A 13,514-nucleotide genomic window follows, 5' to 3' on the forward strand; every position below is an offset into this window, starting at 1 on the left:
GTTCCACAGATATACGCTGTATTCCATTAATGTTATGGAAATTGTGCACCCCTAGTAAGGACCTGTGTGTAGGACCTGAAATCACAAAATGTAATGAAAAAAAAAAAAAACAATCTAAAAATAATTTGATTATTTGTTCTCTGAGGGCATTTTATTCACAAAATATAATTAACATACATAATAAACATTTACATTTGATGGTAAATAAATGTTCTAGCTAAATCTGGAGTGTTAATAAAGCATGAAAGCCTGATTTAATGCTTGAAAATTGGAAACAAAATTTGCTTGTATAAGTGGAAAGTGGAAAGCGAAGGGTCTGTTTTAGAACTTAAAAATGAGAAGAGAGTTTCAGCTCTGACTTCAAGAAGTGAACCTCTTGCTGCATGGATACACTTTGTTCACTAGGAGGCAGTGTTGTCTTTTTCTTGATTTAATTTACGCTCAAACAGAGACGTGTACAGTGGTACTCAGAAAACAACAGTTTATTGTTTAAAAAGACTGTGTTCTTATTTATTTGTGTCAAAAAGAAGATGTGCAAAGCAGTAATAATGTAGATAATGTTGTATTTAAGAGCAGGATGACATACAGGGTCTAATATCTTAAAGTGCTCATATTATGCTCATTTTCAGGTTCATAATTGTATTTAGAGGTTGTACCAGAATAGATTTATGTGGTTTAATTTTCAGAAAACACCATATATTTGTTGTACTGCACATTGCTGCAGCTCTTCTTTTTACCCTGTGAGTTGAGCTCTCCGTTTTAGCTACAGAGTGAGACATCTTACTTCTGTAACATCTTTGTTGGGAGTCGCACATGTGCAGTAAGTACTGCTAGCTTGTCAGTTGCAGAGCATGAGGGTGTGCCACGCTAGCAGCTAGGCGAGCAGTATAACGTGTGTTACAAAGTGACGCACGTTCGTCACGGAAGTAAAGGCTGGACTACAACAGAGCAGTTTGGAGCAGTTTGTGAACAGTGTTTTCTGTTGGAGATGGTAAATCCCTTTGGGGTGGACTTTGGGCTATTTCACTTTGTAAACCTATAACGTGCACAAAAAGATATATAACACAATAAGGGAAAGGGAAAAAGCCAAAAAGCATAATATGAGCACATTACTAAAATATCTAACTATATTAATCAGCATTGATTTTAAGACGTACTTAATTTGTGTGCCATGTTTGTTAAAGTCTAGTAATAAAAATACCTGCATGTGCTTGGTTTAAATTTGCAAAAAAAAATGTAATTGTAAATTGCTAGCCCCCTGCAACAGATGAAAATAACTGTACCATAAAAAGCTAAAACATGTCACTTAAATTAAACAAATCACATTCATATATTTTCACTCTTATGACTTAACTTCTCACACAAAAATTGAATTTGTATCTTTTGATAACGTCAAAGTAAACCACATTTTAAATAAATCTGTGTAAAGCAAGCAAGTTCTTTGGTCTGTGATATTAGCATCTCAATTATCAGCTCTCCAGTGTTATACAAACAGTAAATTCAAATCTTGTGATTTGATCATTTCAAAGCTTTTTCATGCATTTGTAAAAGTCAATTCGATCCAGCTTCTGTAGTCAGGAATCTTAGCGAAACATTTGATTTCCGGGCCACCTGAGTGTGGTTGGAAGATGTGGGACACCACACCGTACGCCTTCCCATCTTCACAGACCAGTGGACCTCCAGAATCTCCCTGGAAGTACATACACAGTATGCAGTGGTAGCTTCAACAGCAGTCAATTAATTTTCATTGTTGACTGATTTTGTTTGTTTGTCCAATTATATGTTCTAAAAATACGTACCTTATCAGGTCCAGTTACTCCCTCAGAGCAGTATATGTTGTTAGTAGGACACTGCTTACTTTCAATCAGTGTTACATTGACTTCCATGAGTACAACAGACATATAACTTATAGTCTTGTCTGTTCCTCCCCAGCCGGATGTTATACATGATTTTGGCAGAGAGCCAACATCTTGGCCTGCGAGACCAATGGGTCTCACATTTTTGCTAAATTTTGCCTTGGCGCTCAACTTGAGGAACAAGGAGAGAGAGAAAAGAATACACATAATGAAGCTTAAATATAAATTCAGGTGCTCACATTTGCCTCTAAAATATTTCCTGATAAGTTATTGTTCAGTGATATGCATACAAAAAGTATTTCAAGCCTCCTCTTTATTAATGCATAGCATTTGCAAATAACATCATGATAAATATAAGGTAGTTATTACTAAAATAGACAAAAGCTAATTTTTGGCTCAAACTGCGAGAATTGACTTACCTTAAGAAGCATTATGTCATTGTTGAAATCAGTTTCATTGTAGTCTTTACGTGGAAATGCTTGCTCCACAGATACACGCTGTACTCCATTACTGTTACGGATATTGTGAACTCCTAGTAAGACTGTGTAGGAACTGAAATGACAAAATGATATGCGCAACATTTATATACGAATAAAATGATTAATGTTATTCACAATATAGAAATATCAAGAGAATTGCATTTTTGTCACAATCATTAAAGCCATCATGAAGCATATTTGCCTAAAATCATCATCATCATCATCATCATCATCATCATCATCATCATCATTATCATCTCATCATCATCATCATTTATTGGTGAATTTTAAGTTGAAGTCTGAATGAATGAGATTACGTGTTGTTTGAATGAGAAATTCTATCAGGACTCCCAGAATTCCCAGTAAGTAATTATAAAGTGGGTTAAACTGACCTGGCTTGGCAGTGGGCTGCAGTCATCACAAAATCCTCATTCAGAAGGAAGCCACCGCAGTATCTTGTTTTACCATCCTGCATGTGCCGCTCCAAAAGCACCATGTAGGGTCTGCTATGTGGCACAGCCTCGTGACCTCCAATGATTTCCCCTGTATGAACTGATTAAAAAAAAAATATATATATTTGTGATATATTATATATATATATTAGGGGTGGTACTGTTCATGAAAAAACATCCGAACCGCTCGGTTCGCTTGTCTCGATTCGGAGCGTGTGTGTGTCGAACTGTTCGTCAGTACACTGTTAATGTGCACTAACCACTTACTGCCGTAGTGCCCACTTTTGACACCTATGTTAAAACCATAGGTTAAAACATTTACTGGAAACGACGAGGGGGATGAGCGTGACGAACACAACACATGGCAGCTGATTAGACGAACGCGTCATCGATGTTCTTGCTGCTCCCGAATTTCAAAACAGACTCTAATGGTGTCTCGTTCTGAATATGATCTCGTATTTTACGAAAAATAGTTTGAAAATGAAAAAAGTGTTTCTGAAAACATTTTAAGCGAGAAATAGGCCATACAGTTGCTGAATCTGTCCGTTTCTTTGATCGACAAAGGTCAGTTTAAAAGATTTTCGTCAGATTTTGAGAGGCGCCGAGCCGACCGCTCCTCAGGTGGAGTGTGGAGTGCTGCTGCTGCTGCAGGTCACGTCACATGTAGAAATGGTAAGTGGGAGAGATAAGGAAGGCTGCCTGGAGTTGGAGGATGCGCCAGCGTCGTATAATGCCGCATTCTATTTACCTCGCAACTCAGTTTTAACGAGGTCAAAGTCGGAAACACGCCCCCTGACCTCAGATTTACGAGCTCGGAACTCGGACAACCTCGCAGTAGCCCAAGTTCAAAATCCAACATGGCTGCCCCCTGTATTAACAGTTGTGAAAGCTGCAGTAACATAAAGTTATAAGCACTTCTGTCTTATTTGTGTCACTAAATCAGTCGTTCACCCAGGCATGTTCAACTTCTATCTGTGGACATGTTGTTACACTGTTTGCATGCACAAAAAATGGCGTAATGCGTTGTTATCATCTTGTATTGCTAACAATAGCTAACCGGGCTAGAGCTAATGAAAACAATGAAAATCCAACTTTTTAAATAGAACGCATTCATCTTGGGTATGACGTCATTCCCAGCTCCGGCATCCGAGTTCTGAGGTAAATAGAACGCGGCATAAGTCTGGTGCGTGGGAACATTTTGGATTTCATGTTACCTATGATGACAGCAGAAATAAAACAATAGATAGAACTGCCACTGTGTGCATGTATTGTGCAACATGCATTCAATATGCAAATTTTAGCTATATATCATATGCTGAAGTATATTTCTGGAGTGTTAAACATAAATAACATAAATAACAAGAACCTTACAGAACCGAAAACCATGACCCTAAAACCGTGATACGAACCAATATATATATATATATATACTATATATATATATATATATATATATATATATATATATATATATACATATATATATACACATATACACATATACACACATACACACATATACACATATATATACTACTATACATATACTCACAAAGCTAAACTGACCATCGACGGCCATTAATGTTATTGATGTCTTTGAAATAAACCGATCCATCCTGGTGCATTGTATGTCCTGCAGTGTGGAATGTACAGTATCGGTCAAAAGTTTGGACACGCTTTCTCATTCATTTGAATGGGAAAGTGTGTCCCAACTTTTGACTGATTTACATGTATCTCCTCATGTGCTGTAATATAAAGTGCATAACAACCTCAATGAAAAAAGTATAGCTGTAAAAATGCTTCTTAACTTACCTTGACCATCAAGAGTCAGTGCAAGTATCAGTATTAGCAGTTCACAGTGGATAGACATGGTGAGATCACAGTCCAGCTGAGCTCCTGAAAAGCAGTGGCTCAGATCACTGACAGCTTCAGTCTTTAAATGCTTCCTTGTATTAGGGTGGGTAGTTTGCATATGCAAATGTTGTGGCTTTGATGAGAGCACATCTGTCACCTCCAGAGTATGACACCACATACTTTGTCATGACTGTCATAAGATTTTCGTAGTACAGGTCTAACTTCTTTAGACAATGTTTTATTAAGTAGACGGTGTGTGTATATGTAATATGTAATGTAACATATTTGAGCTGGGATGTAAACATGAATTTTAAGAATGTGCAGCCATGAAACAAACTGATTCATTTTTTAGGTCAAGACTGATGTTGCGAGGTAAGTAATGCCTTTCATAGTATACTCTTTGATTCGCAAATTATGTATCTATTATGAATTCCCATTTTATATTTTTACATAAAAAAGACACATGCCTGTGACCGCATGTTAACTTGTCATTGAGTCAATTGTTGCAAGCTTGAGTAGATTTCAGACCAATGTAGTGAACTGTGATGGTCATAATTTATCCACCGATGCCTTTGTGGTAACATTCACAGCCTTGAAGATCTCTATTGGCATTTCATGTTCAAAGTTGTGGCTTTCTCAGAGGAGCCTCTATGTCTGTCACACAGCCCCAAAGGTAACATTATTCTGATGTTATCACGTCATAAGACAGTGTATAAAAATAGGATTTGTTTGAAAGTGTGGTTCGTGGAACTTAAAGTGAAATGGGACCCCTGAGCTACCAGAGGAATGAAGAAGTCATTAGGATTATGTTGGAGGCAAAATTAGATGTGAGATGAGATGAAACCAGTATTATAGTAACAGAATATTTCGGGGTTGTCTTTTTCTTTTAAGCAAGGAGCCACAATTTCTTTATTAGAAAAATGTATGTGTAACATAAATCAAATGCAATTCATAATGTGTGTTCATAGCTTGTGGGCTCTCCAAACCTTTTTGCTTCAGTTTGGCAAAAATAAAGGAAAACACACTTACGAGATACTGACTGCTGTATTTTTGTAACCAATGAGAAGGAAAGGAAAGCTGGATATTAGTTTAGAGCAATGTGGATCAAATGCGAATGAAGCAATTTGAAGATATGAAGACATTTTCAACACATTAAAAATAGTGGTGGCTATAACCCATTCCCCTTCGGTGTAGTCAAGCCTAAAAGTATGCAGCTTACGGACCACAGAATACAGATTTGTCTGTTACATCACTTCCTTAGTCTAGACTCAAGTATGACCCTCTTATATCTTAGTCACAAACTTTATTGTAATTGTTTTGAATGATGCTTAATAAAGGTTTCATGTGTTGAAGAAAGGGGAGAAAATGAGTAGGTGGGGGAGGATGAGAGGAAAAGGAGTGAACACGTTTTTGGGATGTGAGCCCCTGGAGTCCAGGGCAGTAATGGGAATTACAGGAGGAGATGCAGAGAGGAACTTGCTTGGTGGAACAGGGACTTTACAGTTAGCCCCTCACTTTTATTGGGACCCCGGGGCTAAGAGGGCTGCCTGGTTTAGCCATTGGACACAGCTACAAGGAAATGGGGAATGAAATAACGGCCATGAAAAACCATCAATCATAGTGCAAATTACATGTTTATTAAGAAGAAAGGAAAAGGACAACAATAAAAGCCGACAGACATTCCTAGAACATTGATAGATCAAACTGTGGGTTTAACGAAATCACATATGGAACCGGAGGTTTATGGCCCGATCCAATGCTGATGTGACACTGTTCAACAATTATCCTGATATTAGCTGACTCATGTCTATGCTGGTCTTATGCTGTGCTCACACCAAATGCAAATATAAGAGAATATTGCAGTTCTTTTATAAAATTAAGAAATATGACATCCCAATTCAAACCACACCAACTATAAAAATGTGCATGAATTGCTTATATGCTCTTTCTTACTTCAGATTAAAGATTACTCAGTGTGTTGTGGCCAATTCGATTTCTATGCTTGTGGCCCAGCTTTCTGGAGATGGAAGCACTTCCTGTCTACAAGAAAGGACAGGACGGATCTGGATTCCAAGACTGTAGCTCAGCCTCTGTGATGGGAAGGGAACCACTGTCAGGAGAAATTAGACTGTTCCCAGACAAAGGTAAGACAGCCTTCCCAGTTGGGCTAAAGACACACACACACACACACACACACACACACACACACACACACACACACACACACACACACACACACACACACACACACACACACACATACACACACATATACACAATCACACATCAATCTATGAATAGTTTTACCATACAACATCCCGTGGCTGGTAGACCCCAAGGTATTTAATCTTACATTTTTCTTCTTCTATTCACTTTGTACATTCAAGAACAGATGAAGAAAGAGAGACCGGAGATGTTACATTGCAGCAAACTCAAACATTTCAAGCATCAGCAATGACCGCTTTTGTTCCCAAAAATAGCCTGGTCACAAATAGCTAGTACTTCCACAAAACTAGATTCAATTCATTGACATAAATAAAAATAAAAAAATAAAAATAGTTGCTTTTACAGTTTTTCTCAATCGATTTGGTACATTTCTCCAAACTCAGGTAACAGCTCTCAAAACAGTTAACACAGTGATCTGTACACTTTGTAATTGTCCTAAACAGATAGTAAATTCTCCTTAAGTTCATACAAATTACAAATCAAAAGCATCATTTTCTCAAAACACTGTGCACAAAATTCCCTAATGTTATCACAGCAGTTCATACAGCCAACCAAATCTTTAATATATCAGGAAAAACATTTGCAGCTTTTTCATTAGTCTTCACAAAGATCACAAGCATTTTTGTACCATTTTCAAAACACAACAAACAAAACTCTGTGAATTGTAAAATAGTCAGTTGCACACCTTACGTCCTCAATTAACCGATATCTGATGAGTTAGTAATCCACTCAACACAGAAAAAGCCAATTTCCTAATTGTTCACACAGCTTAATTACAACAACTACAAAAGGGGAAGAGAAAAACAACAAAGAAGACGAATGAGGAGAAAAGACAATAAAAAGAAGAAGAATGAGCAGGGGAAAAGGAAGAGGTGTAAGAGTGAGAGGTGGTGGACAGGGTAGAGGGAGAGGAAGAGGAGATGGAAAAAGAGCAAGAAGAGCTGAAGATGTAGGAGAAGGAGCAAGAAGGGTTGAAGATGTAGGAAGAGGAGAAGAGCTGGATAGATTGGAGGGCAATGGTATAGTGGAAAGAGAGAGTAGAAAATATAAGAAGAGATGGACAGAGAGGAAGAGGAGGGAGGAGAGGTAGGATAGGTACACACGTGTTTCAAATGAAATCAGAGCCACACTTATTGACCATGTCATAAATCATGGTCTCTCACTGAGAGAAGCTGGGCAGAGAGTTCAGCCCAATATAAACAGATCCACAGTGGCTTCAATTATCCGCACATTTCAGAGGGAAAACCGTTAAGTAACTATATCATTCTACTTCTACAATGAGAGTCCATGTAGTCTTGTTTGACATAGGTCTAGATTTCTACAGTAAATGTTCCTGCTTGTCCAAACATTTTTCAGAATTGAAGTTAGAGAGCATTCAGGTGGACGAACAAGACTTCTTTCAATTGAACAAGACCATGCCATTGTTGACATGGTGGTCCAGAACAACACCCTCCGCCTCAAAGAAATTCAGCAAAGAATAACACAGGACAATCAACTGTTCCACGATATCCACCAATGCAGTCTCTCCACAATTGATCGTGTTCTAAGGAGAAATGCAATCCGAATGAAGCAAGTATACAAAGTGCCCTTTGAGAGGAACCCCCGTTAGAGTGAAGGAGTTGTGATTCCAGTTTGTATTAAGTATTTTTTCTATTTGCAACCCAATTACTGCACTTTTACTGTCAACACAAAATATATATTTTTCCTGAATTTTAAGTATGTGTCCATAAACTATTCCATGCTACTGTAAGTGAAAATATTTAGGCATATCTATGTATACTACTGCTTCAAAGTGTGAACTCAAACTTCAGCAACAGTTTCACAGTAGTATTGACTACTGTATTGTACCTTACTGTATTGTACCTTGTGTTCTTTTTACTCTAGAGAATCTTGGAGTTGGATAGCAGTGCAACTCATTATGAGTACCTGTATATTGATGAAGCAGGCTTCAATCTTCACAAAAAAAGGAGAAGAGGGAGAAATGTGATTGGCCGTCGTGCTACAGTCAATGTCCCTGGACAACGAGGAGGCAACATCACTCTCTGTGCCACAATTTCTACAACTGGTGTTGTGGCACACAATGCTGTCTTGGGACCATACGACACAGCAAGGCTCCTACATTTTTTAAACCTCCTCAATGAAATCCTCTTTCTGCAGGGTGACCAGGAGCAAATGGTGTGGAATTTTGTAGTTGTTTGGGACAATGTCCAGTTCCACCATTCAGCACTAGTGCGAGAGCGGTTTGAGAATCACCCACATTTCAGGATGGTGTTCCTTCCACCATATTCTCCTTTCGTGAATCCAATTGAGGAATTCTTCTCGTCTTGGAGATGGAAAGTACATGATTGCAACCCTTACAACCAAGTAAGTCTTCTTCAAGCGATGGAAGAGGCCTGTGGAGATATTGGGGCACAAGCATGTCAAGGAAGGATACAGCATTTCAAGGTTTTTTTTCCCACGATGCATGACTCGTGAAAATATTTGCTGTGATGTTGATGAAAATCTCTGGCCAGATGTAATTGAGAGGCATGATCAATAAATTAATTGATTCAATGAATGCAGTACATTTTTTATTTTATTTTTTATTTACCTATGTACTTATTTGCATAATATTTTTTTGTGGGGTGACAACTCATTGTTATACACCTGTTAACTCCCCATTAAAGAACTTAATGAAAAACATGTATTTTCATTTATTTCTTTGTGTATCTTCAGCTGAATTTGTTACCAAATCAACAGAGAACACACTTTTAGTTTTGATGTTAATATTGAATTTTAATAAATGCATTACTAGAATAAAATGCTGTGTTTCATTGTGCAGTGAATACTTAACTGTTTCGCCAACATAAGAGTGTGTTTAGTTTCCTGTGTTAACTGTTTTGAGAGCTACTTAACTTGATGTTGACAGTCATTTACTTTCCACTGAACTAGAACCCACAGAAAAAATGAGTCACGTAGGCATTTGATTACTAAGAGTGTGATGCAATCAGTACAGAAAGTTTCCTTCCTCAAGATAAAGAGATTGAACATACAACTGCATTCTTGTTTTTGCTGATGCATGAGTAAGAATTAATTAATAATTTGTTTGAAGATTGTTAAATCTACTACATAATAAACTATGAAAATAACTTTTTATTCCAATAAAATACTCAATGACTTTATAACTCAATACTTAATGCCTAATCAAGGCCTACCTACAATAAATAAGGTAGCTGGCAAACAGAACATCTTCTAAAAATGTTTGTTATCAGACCTCAGCCACGTGCTTTAAGCCTGCGTAGATAATAATTCATGCATTTATTTTCAATTCTTCTAAGCAGTTTTTTTACAGCTGGAAAAGTAATGCTACAGCAATAGACAGAGCTGGCGGTTGATGCCTGCAGAGAGTTCACAAGAAGAGAGTGAATTGAAAGCATTCTCGAGTGCACCTGTGATTTCAATAAGAGATTTTTCTTCCAAGTCAGGCTTTGTTTATATTCAATTGAAGTTAGATATGTGCTGTTCAAATGAACTTTGACAGACATTGCATGATGAAAACATCCCATAAACTGGAAGAGGATGTAGAATTGAGGAGTTATTTGATTTTGCCATGGGCTTCATTGACCCGACATACTGTCAGGGAGTGTGTTTTTATGTGAAGTGCAGCTTTTACTTGACTGACATAGTTGAAGTGCCTCATTTTACTCTGCAATCTTACTGCACAGTGCTGTGATTGGTTATGCATGAGAGTTCCATTCAAAATGTAATTTTCGACCCAAAAAGTGCCATTAAGTAATAATAGTAATAAAAACTACTTTCCCACTCCGCATGAGACTAACTAATATCTTCAATATTAACCTGCATTGTATCTGATTAAATGTTATAAGTTGACATTATAAGAGAAAGCTATTGGTAGTGAACATGTCAATTTAGAAGTATTCATATACAGCGGGGAAAATAAGTATTTAACGCGTCAACATTTATCTCAGTAAAGATATTTCTGATGGGGCTATCGGTATGACATTTTCACCAGATGTCCATAAGAATAAGTCCATAAATTAAGTTGTGTGTAATAAAGTGAAATGACAGGGAAAATGTATTGAACACACTTGCTGAAATTTATTTAATACTTAGTAGAAAAGCCTTTGTTGATAATGACAGCTTCAAGACACCTACTGTATGAAGAAACTAGTCGCACTGCTCAGCTGTGATTTTTGCCCATTCTTCCACACAAACTGTCTTCAAGTCTTGAAGGTTCCAGGGGCATCTTCTATGAACCTCTTCTTTTCAGAGGTTTTCAATTGGATTCAAGTCGGGTGATTGACTGGCCCATTGTAACAGCTTGATTTTCTTTCTCTGAAACCAACTGAGAGTTGGGTTGGGATTACTGTCTTGCTGAAATGTCCACCCTCGTTTCATCTTCAGCATCCTGGTGGATGACAGCAGATTCTTATCAAGAATGTCATGGTACATTTCTCCATTCATCCTTCCTTCAATTATATGAAGTCTGCCAGTGCCAGATGCTGAAAAACAGCCCCACAACATGACACTCCCACCTCCAAACTTCACTGTTGGTATGGTGTTTTTAGGGTGATGTGCAGTGCCATTTCTACTCCAAACATGGTGTATGCTGTGACAGCCAAAGAGTTAAATTTTGGTCTCATCTGACCAGATTTTAATCTCCCAGTATGTCATTGGCTCGTCCAGATGTTGTGCAGCAAACTTTAAGCAAGCTTCCACATGCTTTTTATCTGTATGTTTTTCTACAATAAGCTTGCGAAGGTCTTGGGACAGTTCTTTGCTTTTACCCATCATGAAATGCTTCTTAAGTGACACCTTGGTAATGAGAAATCTTTTTATAGGCCATCAATTAGGACTAATCCAGCTGATATTAATTTGCACTAATAGGGGACAGGATTGCTTCCTAAATACTTTTTAGGTTTTTTGGCGTCCCATGCCTTTTTACACCCCTTTTTCATGTGTTCAATATTTATTCCCATTGTCATTCCACTTTATTACACATAACTTTTGTCATGGACATACATGTTTTGATTTCTTTGTATGTGTGGATTACTTGGGTTGTTACTGACATCTGGTGAACATTTTCATTCCAATAGCAATATACTTACTGGGAAAAATGTTGACGTGTTCAATACTTATTTTCCCCGCTGTATAATGTCTATGTGTGACAGCACTGTTGTGAAACACAGAAAAATGAAGTCTAGTTTATGAAATCTCATCTCCATGGCAAAGAAAACACTTTCAGTTTCCCACCGTGGACTCACATTTCTCTGTAAAAACGTGTTAGATTTGGCATAGTCCTACCACACTAGGGCTGGGCATCGTTTTGATTTTAACGATTCTGATTCCAATTCCGATTCTTCCTTTCGATTCCGGTACTTATCGATTCTCGATTCCGATTCTTTGAGGGGTGGAGTTGAAACAGTTCACATGCCTATTTTCACAAATAAGAGGAAAGTTTTGTTTTGATTCAATAGTGGTTTGCAGTTTTACTGCTTTTTCAACGTAAACTACACTAGAGCGCCGCTTACTGTTCTCCATGGCTGCAACACAACAAGCGCCTGGCTGCTACTGGAACCAAAACTTGCGCATGTTAAATGGGGAAGCGATGATCGGATTTGAAACCAAATCCTCCATTCCAATAAAGAAACGATTCCGATGGAATCTTAATTTTTGAAACGATTCCAAGTAGGAATCGGTTCTCGATGCCCAACCCTATACCACACTGACCAAAGCTTCAGGAGATTAGATCTTGTGATTCAAACCTATGTTATCTCATCTCAGTCATGCTGCTTCTGCTTGTTTGACAGCTTTCTGTAAAGAATGTGCAGCTATTCTCAAGCAGCAGATCTCCATGCTTTTTTTGCTCCAGCAGTAGCTTTTTGTTTGTTTTTGTCTCAACCACGTACAAACTGCATTAGAGGGGACACATCCTTAATTTCCTGTCAGCAGTTTTATTCACTAATCTGGGCAATGTGGTTGTGTAAGCAGTAGAACACAGTCAAAATACTGACCTAAACAATGAAAATATGAATAGGCAGACAGTTAATGACAACATGTAATTACCTAAGAAAACCACAGGTCACTTCTTGCCAAAATGTAAACTCTACTCAAGTAACATGGCCAGCAAAAAGCAGACATAAAAGAGGCAAATAATTTGACTAAGCCTCAATTGACATAAATTATGTCAGCTCTATGGGTGTTTTTCTGTTCTGCTTGAACCATTTCAATCCAAAAAACATATGCGCTCTAGACATGGGATTCATATTTAGATGTATCAGATTTAAACCAGTATAATGAGATGATGGGAACTTTCTTCTTGTACCCTCTTTTCATTTGGTAAAGAATGAAGCTTTCCCAATAAAACAGTTAGGCCTCATTTTTGCAAGAAAAGTGATACCAGTAGCTAAAGGTTTTTGTGTCTCAAGTCGTGCAATTCATCAGGCCTTTGAGGAGGACCTGTCAAAAATGAGGATACTGTATAAACCCACTTGCGATTGCTCAAGTTAACAGCGTGTTCCTGTATGTTGGTCTATTCAAGTCTCATCACAGGCTCCTAAATAAGAATGTAGAGTTGAAGTAAAGGTCTAATTTCCCTTCCCTACAACATAATTGACCTTTCGCTAAGCCTTAAATACAGTAGTTGT

The 13,514-nt window shown here is 37.7% G+C and overlaps 1 protein-coding gene and 1 long non-coding RNA gene across 3 annotated transcripts; one reads left to right on the top strand and one right to left on the bottom strand.

The window, feature by feature from the left end:
- Positions 1 to 466: 466 nt before the first annotated feature.
- On the bottom strand, positions 467 to 4,709 carry LOC144523610 (granzyme B(G,H)-like). The gene is made up of 5 exons (XM_078259276.1): positions 4,600 to 4,709; positions 2,728 to 2,887; positions 2,276 to 2,408; positions 1,800 to 2,027; positions 467 to 1,690 (listed from the first exon to the last, which is right to left on the bottom strand). The coding sequence occupies exons 1-5, from the start codon at positions 4,655 to 4,657 to the stop codon at positions 1,535 to 1,537; spliced, it is 735 nt and encodes a 244-aa protein (XP_078115402.1). The 5' UTR covers positions 4,658 to 4,709; the 3' UTR covers positions 467 to 1,534.
- A 62-nt stretch (positions 4,710 to 4,771) lies between these two features.
- Positions 4,772 to 9,685, top strand: LOC144523611 (uncharacterized). 2 transcript variants are annotated; one of them, XR_013502529.1, is made up of 4 exons: positions 4,772 to 5,013; positions 6,600 to 6,785; positions 8,224 to 8,508; positions 8,752 to 9,685. It is a non-coding gene; the product is annotated as an uncharacterized LOC144523611 (long non-coding RNA). The 2 variants fall into 2 exon arrangements; XR_013502528.1 differs by having other exon boundaries at positions 4,773 to 5,013; positions 8,224 to 8,497.
- The last annotated feature ends 3,829 nt before the right edge of the window (positions 9,686 to 13,514 follow it).

Source organism: Sander vitreus, chromosome 9, assembly GCF_031162955.1.
Source record: "Sander vitreus isolate 19-12246 chromosome 9, sanVit1, whole genome shotgun sequence".
Classification (NCBI taxonomy): domain Eukaryota; kingdom Metazoa; phylum Chordata; class Actinopteri; order Perciformes; family Percidae; genus Sander; species Sander vitreus.